This window comes from Penicillium macrosclerotiorum (genome assembly GCF_028827735.1).
Source record: "Penicillium macrosclerotiorum strain IBT 26536 chromosome Unknown utg000003l_segment0_segment0, whole genome shotgun sequence".
Taxonomy (NCBI): domain Eukaryota; kingdom Fungi; phylum Ascomycota; class Eurotiomycetes; order Eurotiales; family Aspergillaceae; genus Penicillium; species Penicillium macrosclerotiorum.
In genome coordinates this window covers 6,379,169-6,395,158 of record NW_026643083.1, presented here as the reverse complement: position 1 = coordinate 6,395,158, position 15,990 = coordinate 6,379,169, and the positions used below count along the sequence as shown (strand labels likewise).

Sequence of the window (15,990 nt, the reverse complement as noted above, 5' to 3'; positions counted from 1 at the left end):
TGGCTCCCCTGTTTGACCTACCACCTCCCTCTGCTCGTCCTACATCCCTCAAGACCCTTAGTCCCGAGCTTACACCGATTGATCCCCTCCTAGTTTTCCTTTTTGTTCCGGGAATCGCCACCCAGTGATCCATCCACCAGATATGCTGCTCTCAACTGCAGATAGTACAACCCGCGGTCCTCTCTAGTCGCCGAATCCCCATTGAACAATCTGGGCCGTACCTTTCCTTTTTTTTTTCTTTTTTGGTCGTTTGGTTTGCCCCCCGCCCTGTTCATTGCCTGTCTGACGCCCGATGCAACCACTCGTGCTTCACCCACCGAGCCTCACCACCGCCCAGTTCGGACAGCCCCGGTTCAACTCGGGCCCAGAGCGGCTTCCGTTGAATCGATCTTGGTCTACCAATGCTCGAGGGTGCAGTCCCCGGGCTCCTTTTCGCCGTCAATCTATGTCTGGCTCGCCGCCGGCCGAAGAGCCCACGGTGACGTCCAGAGACCTCAAGCCTGAGCTGGGATATCCTCCGGTATCTTCGCCGGCAGTGACCGCCGTCTCGGCGGTCACTGCCGCTGGAGCGGTTGCTGCTCCCACACCTTTTCCTATAACAAGTACTGCGACGACGACTATCCCAGGACCAAGTTCACTGCCCCCTTCACACCCACTGGTGCTGAATGAACCGTTACCAGCGCACGTCTCGACCCCAAGGTATGGCGATCCTCTCGGCCCAGCACCGTCAGCATTTTTAGCCGGCTCTCCACGACTGCCACCAGGAGCTGCTCCATATGTATCGTTCCCAGGTCTGGATTCATCCGTGGCAGGGCCCTCGCCCCGCTCATTGACGCAAAAATCAACTCGCCGGACCAAGGCTCATGTCGCGTCCGCCTGCGTCAACTGTAAGAAAAAACACTTGGGATGTGATCCGGCAAGACCATGTCGACGATGTGTTCTTGCTGGGAAGGCCGTGAGTTTTTACCATTTGATACTATACAGCTTTCATATTGGCGCTAATATTGTTATTTAAACAGTCATCGTGTGTGGATGTCACACACAAGAAGCGTGGGCGGCCACCATTGAAAGCAGAAGATTCTTCTCTCCGTTCTTATTCGACACATGCCGATAATCCGGCAGTGCCAGCCGAAGTCCATCCAAATGCGCCCCCTCATAGAACTATTATGCACCGGACAACATCGTCACGCGAGCTACGGCCGATGACGGATCTTCAAGGACTCGGCGAACCAGGACCTGCGGGTGCCTCAATGCGAGTACCGGGAGCTCAATCGCACCGGTGGTCGGCATCTGTGTTTCCATTGACTCGACCGATGGATCCATCACCATCAATGCCTGGCCCAGGCGGACGACGACCGTTCTCTTCATCTGGACCGCCAACGTATGCAGTGCCGGCACATCCGCCACCCGCTTTTGTCCCAATGGCCAGCGGGTTCAACCCTGTAATCAAGCCGGGAAATATGCCACCGGGAATGGAAAGACGGTTCCCACCATATGGACCAGGATTGCCGCCACCAACATCGCCTCCGCAGCCCCAGCTTCCGGGGGGGATGGCCTATTTACACTACGCAGAGGCCCCAAGCAACACGATACACCAAACGCTCACCGATCCTCGGATGCCTCATGGACCACGAGAACCCTATCTAGAATCCCCCGTTAGATTACCGCCTATCCATCAAGCCACTGCCAGCCCTGTCCCTGGCCCGCCTCCACATCCGCAGCATGCACATCGTCTGAGTGACCCATACCCTGCATCCTGGAGCTCCGGCAGCCGGGACGACAACTTCAGAGAGCCACGATCTCCGATCCAACTACAAAGACCCTTGGGTTCTGTCTTCTCGCACTCGCCTACTCACCAACGTTCATCCTCGACAACAGGTCCTCTCGACCCAATTCCCCGGCATCTCGGTCCTATTGATCTGCCATCGCCGGTCTCTATTGCGCATTCTTCGCCGGCTTTGACACGGACAACTATAAACCCTGCGACGACTGAGGCAGACACCCAAGAGCCGCGCCCCATCAAGCGGCGCAAGATGGCCCTTGATGACATGGTCAACGGCTGATCTGATCCGAAGTCCATCTATCGACGAGAAATATTCATCTTTTGTCTTCCAACCTGTTTGGCATGTCTTTTTTTTGGCAGATATTTTTCTCAGGCCAGCTGCCCCGGAGGCTCACCTTGTATTGTATAATCTGCCGCCCTTGTAGCAGGGTCTACAAGGAGTGAGATACCCCCTTTCGATTTCTTTTCGCCTTTGCGTTTTCGGTACGGGCAGAACTCATCAGTCTTGATTTCTGAGTATCTCGTTACGTTTCTCATGTTTTCTTTCGTGGTGCCCTTCAATGTCTGTTTGCTTTGCTCTTTTGAGGACGTCAAAAATCCCGATATCCCGGCTTGTTTTGTGAAGCTACAGAACAACAGCGTCACGTTAATCCGTTTTCGTCCTGTTCCCTATTACTCTGTCCCTTGTTTTGGTTTGGCCGTCGTGTTGTTTTGGTTCTCTTTCCCCGCTCCCTCTCTCTCGGTGTCTCACTTTGAATTGGATGCGACAGGTATCCATGCAAGAGAGAACATTTCTTATGTCAATTTGTTTCCGTTCTATTCCGCTTATTTTCAGATATCTCTTCTCGCGAGTACCCCTACAGTTATGGTTTTCAAGACATGGCACGGCGTTACGCGGAGTGGGAAGGGGGCGGTCTCGTATCGCTTTTTCTCATTTTCCTCCATTTCCTTTTTTTTCTTCCCCTTCTTATCGCCACCCATCACACATTTCTCTCTATCTCTCTCTCTCCCTAGACCTTACCCCACATGTATTCCAATCGGGGGTTTCTGTTCAAAATGCAGCGATAGTGCGGGAGGACCTTTTGTACCCTGTGTACACCACTATGGAACATTTTCGAGGATCTCAAATACTCTCCTAGACTAAAGTTGAGTTTTATATAATTGCACAAAATGGATGCAAAAAGGGATTTTGATGGATCAATGCATATTTGAATTCACTTAGAAACAGCCAAGGCGACTAAGCTCGTGAAAATATATAAATTAATAGCGATGCACATGCAGAACATATGAAGTAAGCTGAGAGGTATCTTGAAGAAAAAGGAAAACAAAAACTACCAAATGAAAACTAGAGGAACAGCCATTGTCCAATGCGCTGTAGCTTGCCAACAATGCCCTTCCGTTTTGTCTCGAGTGCAACCTCTTCGGGATAATTGTTATCGTCCTGGCCGCCGTCATATCGATCCGTGCGGAGATCCATCTCGGATTTACGTACGAAGTGCGTGCGCTTGATGAGCTTCCACGCGAGGAACATGACGATCATGATCGGGATTTCGATGTAGAGCGAGACGAAGTCGACGCGCTTGAAGTGCGGGCTGAAGCAGCTCCAACCCTGGACGAGGACTAGGACAATGTTCAGTCCGACTGCGAAGATAGGACCGTAGGGGTAGGTCCAGTTCTTGAATGGAAGAAGGTGCTCCAGGCCCTGGGAGCGGATGGCGCCGCGGAAGCGGAGCGAGGCGAGGCCAATGCAGATCCAGGAGAGCTGATTAGAGACGCCGACAATGTTCTGCAGCCAGGACCAAAGCTGGCCAGCGCCGATGTAGCTCGCGCCAAAGCACAGGCCGCTGATGACGGAGGTGGCCAGCACGGCGACCCAAGGAACAGAGAAGCGGTTCAAGTTGCCGAAGAAACTAGGCGCGTAGCCATCGACAGCGAGGGTATACAGTAGACGGGATCCGGCGAACAGGGCATGGTTGGCGGCAGAGATTACGGATGTCATGATCACTGCGTTGATGAAACTGCCTGCCACATTGCTACCGACCATTTTAAACACGATGGTGAACGGACTTGTGGCGGTGTCCCCAGTCGACAGGTCAGGGTAGTTGTAGGGCACATTCAGGCCAATCAGGAGAATGGAAAGCAGGTAGAAGAGTACAATCCGCCAGAACACATTGCGGACAACTCGAGGCATGGTCTTTGTTGGGTTCTTTGTTTCACCGGCCGTGATGGCAATAGATTCGGTGCCGCCACTAAAGGAAAGTTAGAAAGAAGAACAAATGGCGATCATAAGGGAACGTAGCTAATTTGGACATACTAGGCGAAGGAGGCTGTGACGAAGACGGAGGCAAATCCACCAATGCCGCCGACAAAAGGTGCATCTCCGATATGCCAGTATTTACCTCCAATATACTCGTGATCGGTGTTGCCGCCACAGTTGACGACAATGCCGATGATAATGAAGATCTAGAACCTGGTTAGCGCTGCGTGCCTGTCTGGGACTTAGGGCACAGATAACATACCACAATCGTAATCACTTTGAGCAAACTCAGCCAATATTCTACCTAATTTCAAATTCTGGTCAGCGCCAAGCCAAGAAAGAAAGAAAAATTGCGCCATAGTTTCAACATACTTCGCCATAGACACGGACGGACAAAATGTTCAGCCCGATGACCACGACCAAGAAAATCAAGCTAATCGCCCAGCCTGGGAAATTCTCGGTCCAGTATTCCAGCAGCAACTGTAAGGCAATAATATCCGAAGCAGTGGAAACAGCATCATTGAACCAGTAATTCCAGGTCAAGGCAAAACCTAAGGCATCATCGACGAAGCGTCTAAACAATATAAAGGTTAGCCAACGGCGTGCCAAGCTAGGCGTCGGGCGCAGAACCAGACGGATGTAACGTCGGACGTGCGAAAAGGGGGGATTGTCGCCACTCACCCCGCATATGTGCAAAATGAGCCAGCAACGGGCATGAAGGCGGCCATCTCTCCCAGGCAGAGCATGGTCACGAAGACGATTCCACCGCAGATAGCATAGGCGATGAGGGTGGACGCCGGACCGCCTGTAGCAAGAGACTTGCCCGTACCCAGGAACAAGCCGGTGCCGATGGTACCACCGATAGCTATCATCTGGACCTGGCGGCCTGATAGGCGGCGTGCGAGCTTGTCGGCGTTGACAAAGGGAGTCGCAGAGACATCGCCAACATAGTCCTGAGGAGCCTTGTCGGAGGCATACTTCTCGGGATCAGAGACAGCAGCCATCGTGTAGCGTAATGCAGACCGAGAGGCCTGATCAGCACTTTTTAAGTGTGTGCCTCTGTATTTCTTTTTGATTGTTTTAGAAAATTGAACCAGAGCCACGGGCAACTGATAATCAACCTGCTCGATATCAACCTCCGCGTTTCCAAATCGGCGCCCGCTCAAACTCACCTAGCCCTAAGTCTCGTGACCTGCACGTGGCTTCCCCGGATCTCCGAGTGTATGACAGTTCGGACAGTTCGGATAGTTCTCCAAACAGCCAAGCAGAAGCTTCAGGGAATAGAATAAAAGAAGGAAAGACATCCTGGGTGATCTTTGCAAAAACAGAACTGACCAGGGCGCACTTTTTGCGATTGCGTGCTTGAGGTCGACGATGACTGGACGGTAGGATCCGCACGCGATGACATGAAAAAAATTGCGGCGGCTCCACTTTGCGTCGTAAAACGGGTGATTCGTGGGTTCGCTCGGTAGATGAACATTGGCTCGGATGCTAATCTTGGAGTTAATCAATCCCGGATGAAATAAGACTCTACATCATGCTTAAGGAGAAGCATTCCTCGGATGCTAGAAATTTTAGTATTCGGGAAGGGAAAGCTTAGTGCGCTGGTGGTGTTTTAAGATGCGGCTGCAGAACCTGAAACGGAGCCTATCTGAACGTCGCCACCGGAACGGCCGGGCTTAAGCTTATCGCCATTTGACGACAACCTCGAAGTCGCTGAAACATTTCTAGATTATCAATGACCAGGATCTATGTTTTCTATTTTACTCATTGGTCGAATATTTCTATATTCAACATTGAAGATACTGGAAGTCTTAATATGCAGGCTGGATATTTGACTATGTACTCTGCTGGAATCAATTCGATCAATGCTTTTTGGGAAAACTTCGCTAGCACATGGTGAAATATGGAAAATAAATAAATAAACAAGAGGGGAAAAAAGCATTGACGCCCACGTAATCTCCCATCCTAGAAGGAATAGGTAGCATATGCACATCAGCCCAAAAGGCCACTCGCCAGCGCTTCCAGATCCGCCAAAGTCTCGATCTGAGGCTGTGCAGCGGCACTGGCGGCCTTGCTCTTCCCCTTGCGCTTTTTGCGAGCAGCCTCGTCGTCGCTGCTGTCGTCCGGCTCGGCAAACGAGACACGCTGTTTCTTGCTGGGTCGCGGGGCCTCTCTCTCCTCGGCTTCGGAGGCAGAGTCCGAACCCGGGATTTCGAAAGGCACATAGGGGAGCCCCTGTACACCAGCCTCTTCCTCGGCCTCCTCCTCGGCCAGCGCACGTTCGCGTGCCTTCCGCTTCTCCTTCTTCTCGCGACGCTTCTCTCGCGCCACCTCCTTGTCCTCCAAGTCGGCACGGCGGGTGCGCTCGGTTTCGCCAGCCAAGAACTCCGCGCGCTGGGCATCGGCGTCGCCGCGGGCTTTGAAGTGCTCCTCGTCCTCCATCTCGTACAACTCGTGAGCATTTCCATCCTCGTCGTACACCAGTTTTGTACCTTTGCCCTTGAATTTGAGGAGCTTCTTCTTGGATTTGAGGAGCTTCTCGCGACGCTTCGAGTCAATGACCAAGGGATCCTGGCCACCATCGATTTTGACAAACTTAGTCTCCTTCGTCTCCTTCTCAGCATCTGAGTCCTCTCCTTCAGAGTCACCTTGGCCAAGTTCGGCATCGCCGGCAGCAAAACGGCGCTTAACAGACAGGAAATCGTCATCCTCATCGGCATCTTCTCCAGCACCATTGCCCGTGCTTGTGGCAACCATGGTACCGTCATCGTTAATGAGCTTCGAGTAGTGCTCGGCCAACACATCTTGATTTCGTCGTTCAAACATACGGTCATAACGGGTGCGGACCTGGTTCTCGTCCTTCTTATCCTTCTTCTCGGCATTATCGGCATCCGAGTCGTCATCGCTGGACAGGTGTGCCATTTTCCAGGATGCATTCTTGCGTTCCTTCGTATCGTCGCCCTTAATGAACTTGATACGCGGCGCACCAGGGAGACCCATGCTGGCCGCGAAATCCTCCAGCTTGAGCTCCTTTAGATTGAATGTCTCCTTGTCCTTTTGCACGTAGATCGACTTGACGTAGGATATGAAGGCCTTCTGGCCCAGATATTTGAGCTCCGGGTCTTTGAAACACATGTTTTGTAGTTGATTCTTGATGCTCTGTTGCTTATTGGCTTTGATGTTGATCTTTTCAATGGGCACCTTCTTCTGCTCCAGTCGTTTGAGCATACCCTTTTCCTCACTCGCGTCAAGGAAAAGCACCGCGCGACCAACACGCTCATAACGGGCAGTTCGTCCGACTCGGTGAATGTATGTGTCGGCATCTTCGGGGCAATCCATTTGAATGACCCAGTCGACAGCCGGAAAATCAAGACCACGGGCGGCAACATCGGTGGCAAAAAGAACTGCATGTTGAGCCTGAGAGAACTTGGTGGTGATGTCGAGACGACCTCCCTGCTTTTGCTTGCCGTGCAAATGCATCAACGGGATACCGGGCTGCATGTGTCGGAACGACTCAAAGACAAATCGAACTTGCTTGCCAGAGGACAAGAAAACGACAGTCTTTGACTTCAGGTTGCTGCGAATGAAGCTCCAGAGCGTATCGAGCTTCGATGCCAGCGGGGTGATGGTATAGTGTTGTTGGAGGGTGGCGGGTGTGGCCGATGCGGCGGCCTCGTGGACACTCACATACTCGGGATCCTGCAAGCTCAACCGAGCCAGATCCGACACCTTCTTCGTCTGAGTGGCACTGAATAGCATGGTCTGGCGCTGCTTGGGGAGGTGGTCGATAATAGCATCCACGGTTTTCTGAAAGCCCATATCCAGGATCCGGTCCGCCTCATCCAGTACCAGTAGCTGTAGGTTGTTGGTCTCAAACATAGCCGTCTGATCGAGATGCTGCAGCATGCGGCCCGGAGTGCAGACCAAGATGTTCATTCGTCCCAGTCGCTCTTGTTCCTCGCGCAAACTTTTCCCTCCGATTACCAGCCCAGCGGAAAAGGCATGGTACCGTCCAACCTTGCGCAGCACCTCGAAGATCTGGATAGCGAGTTCACGAGTCGGAGAGAGAATGAGCGCACCCAATCCATCGTATTCGGTCCATTGTCGGCGGTACAGGTTCTCTAGGACGGGAACTAAGAAAGCCAGAGTCTTGCCGCTGCCGGTTTTGGCAGCACCCAAAATGTCACGGCCCTTGAGGGCGTAGGTGATGGCGCGAGATTGAATATCCGTCAGAGTCTTGTAGTGGGAGGCTGTCAGACCCTGCGCCGTAGGACCGGAGAGAGGCAGGTCGGAGAAAGCCTTGACGGAAGCCTTCAGATCGAGATCCTCGACTCGTTGCGCGAGCGTGGACAGCTCATCCTCGCCGCGCTTGCGTTTGAGAGTTCTGCTAGAGTCATGCTTCGGCTTGGGGGCTTTGCCCCGCGATGTTCGAGCCGGAGCCATATTCGAGTGCAGGTTTGGCGAGCTTTGCTTTTCTTATCGTCAAATCGACGGCTGTTTAACCGCGACTTTTTTTCTGTGCTGACTCAGCGTGCCCGATAAGCGGGCTTATCTTTCGACCGGAATTGCGCCTGCGATCGCATTGCACTCTTTTGTTTATACCCCTCATGGCAGACGACGACTTGGACCAGGATATCTTCGACTCGCTCGAGCGTGAGGCCTCTGAATTTACAAAGGTCAGATGATTTGCCCCTACGATGCTCGGGTGAGTTCGCTAACAGGCGATTCTAGGATGCGGAGATTGACCGGATCCGCAACGCATTTGCTCTCGATGCGTAAGTCTACGACCCCAACTCAATCAGGCCTCCTTCCCCCAATGCCGGTGCCACTGACTGGATCATTAGCTATTCTGTGTTAGATCTTCAACCCGGTGTTACCGAGAAGGACATTAAAATTCAGTACCGCAAGAAATCCCTCCTGATCCACCCGGATAAGACCAAGAACCCAGCGGCGCCCGATGCCTTTGACCGGCTGAAAAAGGCCCAGACCGCTCTCCTCGACGAAAAGCAACGGACGTACCTGGATGAATGTATCGCTGATGCCCGGCGGCTCCTGATCCGCGAGCATAAGTACACATTGGACTCCCCGGAGTTGAAAACCGAGGAATTCAAGGTGGAATGGCGCAAGAAGACCATTCATGTGCTGTTGGAGGAAGAAGCCCGGCGACGTCGCCAAGCCAAGGCCCGGTTGCAGGAGGAAGGTCGCGAGAGACAAAAGGAGGAGGAAGAGCTGGAAGCTCGCAAGCGCAAGCGCGATCAGGATAAGGCCTGGGAAGATACCCGTGAGGAGCGCATTGGCAGCTGGCGGGACTGGCAAAAGGGCCGCAAACCGGGTGGCGAGGACAAGAAGAAAAAGAAAAAGCTGAAGGTGCTTGGATGAAGCCGACTCGGATGGCAAGTTGGCAAATCTTTGCATGCTGGTTCAAAGCGTTCAGAGCGCATGTTGCGTTTCGCGCTGTTTTCTCTCATTTTCCCGGCGTTCAATGGTTTCGGTGGAGAGAGAAGTTCCCTTTAGTACCTTGGCTCTTAACTGCCTCTTTAGCTTGCACGGCTTGAATGAATCCCCGGTCCGCCTGGGCCCGTAGCTGGCTTTGATACTTGATTGCCATTCTCTTCGGAACTCATGCCCGGTTGTAGTCCCGTAGAGTCGCCCTGTCTGGCGGTCAACATGCGTATGGCATCTTCTTTTGCGGGCCTCCTAGCTCTTCCAGCGAACTCTTCTCCAACCGCCAATGCTGGATATCCGCACAAACGCCTCCCCGGTCTTGGCCACAATCTTTCCAAGCCCACATAGCCCTCATGATGTTTCGTTTTCAAGGAGTCGAGTCCTGTGTCCGGATCTGCGAGGAGTATAAAGAGGCAGGGATGATTACTTTCGATCATGTTACTGAACGCGCCTTCCAACTTTATTTTGACAAGCGCGAATATCGCACGACCTTGGGGAACTGGAAAACCTATGACTATGACTCGCAAACGATCAACATTATGCCTGAAGGCTTTCAGCACGCTACCACTGCTTGGGAGTTCGGACAGCTTCTTACTCGATGGGCCCCACAACACGAACGGAATCTACTCAGAGCGTGCGGAACAGCAAATTATCCTTTGAATACACGAACCAAGAAACCCGATGGTGCCTGGCAACCCCGAGACGACCAGAATAGGTGGCCAAGCCTGGTTGTTGAAGTCGCGAAGACAGAATCCCAATCAAGCCTCATGGACGATGTTCGGTTCTGGATCTGTCAATCCGAGCGAAACGTCCAGGTAGTTCTCTCAATCAAAATCAAGCCTGGCTCAATCGATTTCAAGAAATGGAAATACAACCCGAAGAACCCCGAGCAGCCGGCTTGTACACAATATATGAAGATTGTGAGAGACGCTTCTCTCACTTCGAGCAAAGTTGGAGCAGCGAACCCGAACCGTTTCTTCTTCTCCTATAAAGAGCTCACCCGAAAGAGCGAGGAGCCTGGCCAGGATTGCTCGGGTTTCACAATTACCAAAGAGCAGGCAATTCAACTGGCCGAAACTATCTGGTCGGTATAGCGTCGGTCGTTGACGGGTCTCATTGATTGGTGAGGACCAATCGTCAGCGACGCTCCGATCCTCCAATCCTCCCCCCCCACTTGTCCATTCCGACGCTACTCTCCCCCGCCTGAACCTCAACTGTCCTCCTGCAAAGTCCCTCCAGAGAACCCAGCGACCCCCGCGCAGCCCGAGTATCATGCCCGAGCCTGTCGTGCCTGGAGAGCGACCGGCTGAGCCGCCCGCGCCCGGGGTGACGTGCGCTCAAGATCATCTGCGCCCGTTCCCCGCGGCTCCGACTCCCGAACGCGGGGTTGACCAGATCGCGACATCCAAGCCGACCATGACCGGAAACCAGAACCAGAATCAGAACGGATCCGCTCATCCTCAAGCTCCCAGCAATGGTATCGATCAGCCTGGTCGTCACGATTTCCATGATCCCATTCCTCCTCTGCCGGAGGTGATCGCACGCATCCACGCCCGCGTCCAAGCCTTCCTCGCCGAGTCACACCCACCCGACTCGCTCCTCGCCGCAGTCCAGCGCCAGACTCGCATCTCGCTGGACGTCGTCGCCCAAGCCCTGGCCCAGTACCAGTTCTCGGAGCTGTCGCTCTCCTACAACGGAGGCAAGGACTGTCTAGTCCTGCTGATCCTCTTCCTCGCGGGCCTCCATCCCCACGCCAGTGACGCACAATTCACACCCCGTGCCGCTCAAGATACACCCTCAACGGCATCAACAACGCCAAACCCAACCAAAAATGGAACTTTTACATCATCATCATCCTCCTCCTCCGCTGCCGCCACCACTTCTTTCTCTATCTCCGATATCCCCTCGATCTACGCCCTCCCGCCAGACCCTTTCCCCGCCGTTGAAGACTTCGTCCGCACCTCCGCCCAAGCTTACCACCTCTCGATCACGAAATACACCACTGACCCGCCCCACACAACTCTCCGCTCCAGCTTTGAGGACTACCTGACGCGGCACCCGGGCATCCGGGCGATCTTCGTCGGCACTCGACGGACAGATCCGCACGGTGCCCAACTGACGCATTTCGACCGGACGGACCACGGATGGCCGGATTTCATGCGCATCCACCCGGTCATCGACTGGCACTATACGGAAATCTGGGCGTTTATTCGGCACCTGGGACTGACTTACTGCTCACTCTACGACATGGGCTACACTAGCTTGGGGGGCACGTCGGATACGCATCCTAACCCGCGGTTGGAGGTGGACGGTGAAGACGGCCGGTATTTGCCGGCGTATCAGCTTACGGAGGATTTGGAGGAGAGACTGGGGCGGAATTGAGCCTCGGTGTGTCACGTGTCGTCATGGACACCAGGGAGAAATTTGTTTAGAGATTCAAAGTGCTCATGCTGGTACTGATGGTGATGAGGGCCGCGTCGCTGGAGAAGCTTCATGTATAGATCGGCTCCTTCCTCTTTTTGCCTTTCTTTTGTTCCGATGGTCAATTGTTTCCATAGACTGCATTTTATGTGCTCGTGCGCATCATTGGCCGTTTTATTCATCTATTTGTTTTCTTTGATGGTTCAGGTTGTTTTCCTTTGGTGGAATATATCATATTTTAGACTACGCAAACCTTGGCGAGAGCGTTTTCAAGCAAGCTGCGAAAAAGGAAAAAAAACATGCATCCCGAACACATACCGCAAAAAGAAGACATGCTTTTCCCCAGTAACTTCCCGAAAAGACATCAGAAGAACAGAAGGGTGCCGCCGGTGCCGCCGTGCAACCCGAGTAAAGAGACCGTAAGAGATGTGGATCGAAGACATGAGACAACTAAGCAGCAAAGTCACGAAACACAATCGAAGTGTAACCGTGAAAACGTAGCAGCCGAAGAGAAAATAAGAGCACTTGTAAAGAAGAAACATGAATCGCAAGCATACATCGAAGTACATTCTGTAAACAATAACGCATGTCACGAATCAAAATCGGAGCATAACCTCCACTTTCCAGCCAGCCCCTTACTCGAACCTCATCTCTCATTGCCCATAGACGACTAATTAGGTGCATGATCGGGGAGTAGAAACAACAATCTCCATCCGTGAGGGAATTGGCGACATCGAACCAGCCTTGATATTCTCCTTCCGAGGACTCGACATGTATGAGCGAGGCTCGATGGGAGACTCGGGACGAGCCGTCTTTGATGACCCAGATAGGTCTGTGAAAGAACGGCGGTTTGCGAATTCTCGACCGCGATACACGGGAGTGTGTTCCAGGGCATTCAGGCTGCGGGATGAGAACGAACCCTGGCGCGCATTGTTGACAGGCTTCTTCATTAACGCATATCTGTGGTAACTTGTCAGCAAGGAGAAAGGAGTTGAAGAGGGTTGTTTTGGTCGAAATCAACGTACGTGGGCGATATAGAGGTTGCAGGAGTCCAGTTAGAATTCATGGAACCAATTCCACCGGGGGAGATGAAGCTACCCTGTGAGTTAGGTGTAATGTGAGCACTCGTCTGTTGAAGACGCTGCAGCGAAGGTGAAGGGGTCGAGCCCTGCACAACTTCCACTGAATAATTGTATTCCCCAGCACGGTATGCACGACGCTCGTTACTCTGCTGTTTCAGCATCTTTTGGGCCTTGGTGTCCGCGAATCGCAGGAGCAACTTCACGCCATTCTCATTTACGGGGGCATTGTGGAACTCGGCCAACACCCTCTCGGCAATTTCACGAGTTTCGAAGCTGAACCGACTCTGTCTTAGTCCAATTTACAGGGTCATAAATCTTGAATTGTTCGTCTTCTTACCGAGCGAAGCCCACTTCCTTGCTCACGCCCGTCTTCTCGTCGCGACTGATCTTCTCCGAAACCACACGGTAAGGCTCGAAGTGACGGCGTAGGTCCTGAATTTGAAAGATTTCTCTTAGGCGAAAATTGAAAATATACGGGGAATAGTCAAATATCTTGTCACTTACTGCTTCAGTCCAGTCGATCGGGATGTTGGTGCAATATACATTGGTGGATGTTTTGTCCTCCAGATCCTTGAGGCGAGAATTGCGAGACTTCTGAGCGAAGCTAGCCTGATAACCGAGATAAAAAAAGCCACGGATGCAATTTTCACAGGATTCGAAGTTGAAATACTGGACGAATCCGAAACTGTAGAAGACGGGTTAGCGATGGTCAACCCAAGCGATAAGAGGGAAGAATTTGCACCCTTTGCAAAGACCAGTATCAAGGTCCACAATGGCTTTACAGCGCTCAATTTGTCCAAAACGAGCAGCGTAGGCATGTAACATATCGTCTGTGGTCTCGGGAAGAAAGCCTCGAATGTAGACATTGGTGATACCCTCTCGGTTTTCCAGGCATTTCGCAAGTGTCAGCTCTGATGGATTTGTCCACATGGCGGGCACTGCACGAGGAATTGGAGGATCTTGCTGGGTCAAAGCCTCCATATCCTGAACAACATACCCATTGGTTGTCTTCATCATCTGAAATGGCAGGGAAAGAGCACCGAGCTGAGGAAACATGCCCCCGTAAGAGTACCCAGATAGACCGGCACCATCCACGTTAGAAACAAACGTTGGGAAGTACTGCATCTGGTTCCCATTCTCGTTTTGAGACATCTTCTGCCCGTCCGTTGCGGTCCACGCAGTTTGCTTGGTGTTCGACATATCCTGCATATCGTAGTTCATGAAATATGGCCACGAATACGTTCCAGGTAGCATAGAATTGAGGTTTGGATAAACACTTGGAGACAAATAGGAGAACTGGCCCATTTGATCAGCCTGGCCCGGGACTGTGTTGGGTACAAAAGGCGAGACGGGCGACAGGCTACTGAAGGTAGTCGGGCTGGGCAATAGAATGTATGAAGCGCGATTGGCAGCCGACCAGTCCAAATTTGTGTTCATGGTGACCGGGGTGGTGGCTTTTGAGCCGAATTTGGTTCGGTGACTTTGGTAACTCAGATTGGGATATACCTGGGGCACAGGACCGTTTCCATCACGACCCGATGTATTTGTCGCTTGGGAATATCCAGATCCATAGGGCGTCCGAGGATCATGGTGAAATTGCGGCAAGCCATTAGGAACCTGGCTTGAACTGGAGGAGCTCGTGTTCTGAGAGCCCTGAGGGTGCATTCTGGGAACAATTGAGGGCTTGGATCAAGACGATTGTCAGTAAGTTCTGCCTCAAAGAATGAGATGCAAGGACACAAAACAATATAACCAGCCTTGGAATTTTTGAAGCGTTATATACGCAAATGGCACGACTTGTGAGCTTTGAATACGGTTGTCAGCATTTCATTTCACTCAGCAGAAAAAGAAAACCCTCCAATCACAATCAAAATGAGAGGGTAATGGAGAACGCACATAGGGCTATGCAAAGAGCTGAGTCTTGTGTCAACTCGTGCAGTTAGAGAGTGAGAGTGATAGAGTTGAGTACGGACAGAAGGACGCTGGGGAACAGTACCATGAGCCAGCTCGATTGAACCCGGATGAGAGGAATTCTATGAAAGCAGAACCAGTCGGGGAGGGATGGCAATGGAGAAGGATGGATTGAGAATGGAGAGTGGGGCAACGAAGTGAAAAGAAGAGTTGAAAAAAAGGGACGAAAGAAAAGGGAGATGGAGAGAAAGCGCAAGCGGGTTACAAGACGACCAGGAGGAAAGTGCCGTGGTCTGGGTTCGTGAGAGGAAGGTGCGTACTTGACGCCTCCCGCGCTTGACGCGGAGATTCAATGACGATAATGATGAAAAGGGAAACTTTGCGGACTGGAACCTGTGGTGGGAAGGATGGAAGAGAATGAGATCAAAAAGACAGGCAATGATAGTGGAAGAGCATCTGTAAGCAGAGAACAACGAGGTGAAGAAAGGCGTGTTCTCGCGCGTAGAATGACTACCGCGACTACAGCAATTGACGGCTGGCGACTAGCAGAAACACGGACGAATTGCAGTCTGATATATTCAATCCAATAAGGGTAGGAGGACATTAGGGGTGGAACTGGAACTATCGCTTGATTGAGACGAATTTCTCGAAGTTTTGAAAGAATTGTCCAGAGAGGGTATTTCAATACTACGAGAATAGAACTCTTGTCCATCCCGGAGCTCGATGAACTCCTAGCAAAACTGAGGAGGAATTTCTGCAGAGTATCGTGGTGCCCTAGGAGAGCTTCGTGTACATCAGCCGTATTAGACTGAATGTCCCCTATATCTTCGCGGTTGCTTCCTTGATCGAGTTCTCCGGTAAAACTGTCGAATAAGAACGATCTTAGCTTCTGGCACGTATTTATGAGACTGGCTATCAATTTAAAAATTACGGAAAACAAGCTTCTCTATTCTCAATCTTGTAGGTTCCGATACTGATATGATTACCATCCTCAGGTTGTAACCACTTCAAATATAGCCGATTTTAGACTAGGGAGTGTAATGAAAGCTTCATAGAAAATCAATCTCCCAATTTGAGTGTTACTCGAC

General features: G+C 52.0%; 7 protein-coding genes across 7 annotated transcripts; 4 read left to right on the top strand and 3 right to left on the bottom strand.

The window, feature by feature from the left end:
- Window positions 1–292: 292 nt before the first annotated feature.
- Window positions 293–2,063, top strand: sclB (uncharacterized protein; the record flags this gene model as incomplete). Its single annotated transcript, XM_057076934.1, has 2 exons — window positions 293–955; window positions 1,020–2,063. 2 exons carry the CDS (start codon window positions 293–295, stop codon window positions 2,061–2,063), a joined length of 1,707 nt encoding a protein of 568 aa, XP_056936439.1.
- A 1,065-nt stretch (window positions 2,064–3,128) lies between these two features.
- N7462_005208 (amino acid permease) lies at window positions 3,129–5,044 on the bottom strand (the record flags this gene model as incomplete). The annotated part of the gene is made up of 5 exons (XM_057076933.1): window positions 3,129–4,032; window positions 4,098–4,246; window positions 4,303–4,344; window positions 4,413–4,614; window positions 4,722–5,044. The coding sequence occupies 5 exons, from the start codon at window positions 5,042–5,044 to the stop codon at window positions 3,129–3,131; spliced, it is 1,620 nt and encodes a 539-aa protein (XP_056936438.1).
- Window positions 5,045–6,035: 991 nt separating this feature from the next.
- On the bottom strand, window positions 6,036–8,486 carry dbp4 (RNA-dependent ATPase HCA4; the record flags this gene model as incomplete). The annotated part of the gene is made up of 1 exon (XM_057076932.1): window positions 6,036–8,486. The coding sequence occupies one exon, from the start codon at window positions 8,484–8,486 to the stop codon at window positions 6,036–6,038; it is 2,451 nt and encodes an 816-aa protein (XP_056936437.1).
- A 164-nt stretch (window positions 8,487–8,650) lies between these two features.
- N7462_005206 (uncharacterized protein) lies at window positions 8,651–9,422 on the top strand (the record flags this gene model as incomplete). The annotated part of the gene is made up of 3 exons (XM_057076931.1): window positions 8,651–8,719; window positions 8,775–8,818; window positions 8,888–9,422. 3 exons carry the CDS (start codon window positions 8,651–8,653, stop codon window positions 9,420–9,422), a joined length of 648 nt encoding a protein of 215 aa, XP_056936436.1.
- Window positions 9,423–9,844: 422 nt separating this feature from the next.
- On the top strand, window positions 9,845–10,582 carry N7462_005205 (uncharacterized protein; the record flags this gene model as incomplete). The annotated part of the gene is made up of 1 exon (XM_057076930.1): window positions 9,845–10,582. One exon carries the CDS (start codon window positions 9,845–9,847, stop codon window positions 10,580–10,582), a length of 738 nt encoding a protein of 245 aa, XP_056936435.1.
- Window positions 10,583–10,760: 178 nt separating this feature from the next.
- Window positions 10,761–11,870, top strand: N7462_005204 (FAD synthase; the record flags this gene model as incomplete). The annotated part of the gene is made up of 1 exon (XM_057076929.1): window positions 10,761–11,870. One exon carries the CDS (start codon window positions 10,761–10,763, stop codon window positions 11,868–11,870), a length of 1,110 nt encoding a protein of 369 aa, XP_056936434.1.
- A 713-nt stretch (window positions 11,871–12,583) lies between these two features.
- On the bottom strand, window positions 12,584–14,656 carry N7462_005203 (uncharacterized protein; the record flags this gene model as incomplete). The annotated part of the gene is made up of 5 exons (XM_057076928.1): window positions 12,584–12,869; window positions 12,935–13,264; window positions 13,329–13,423; window positions 13,496–13,676; window positions 13,734–14,656. 5 exons carry the CDS (start codon window positions 14,654–14,656, stop codon window positions 12,584–12,586), a joined length of 1,815 nt encoding a protein of 604 aa, XP_056936433.1.
- Window positions 14,657–15,990: the final 1,334 nt, after the last annotated feature.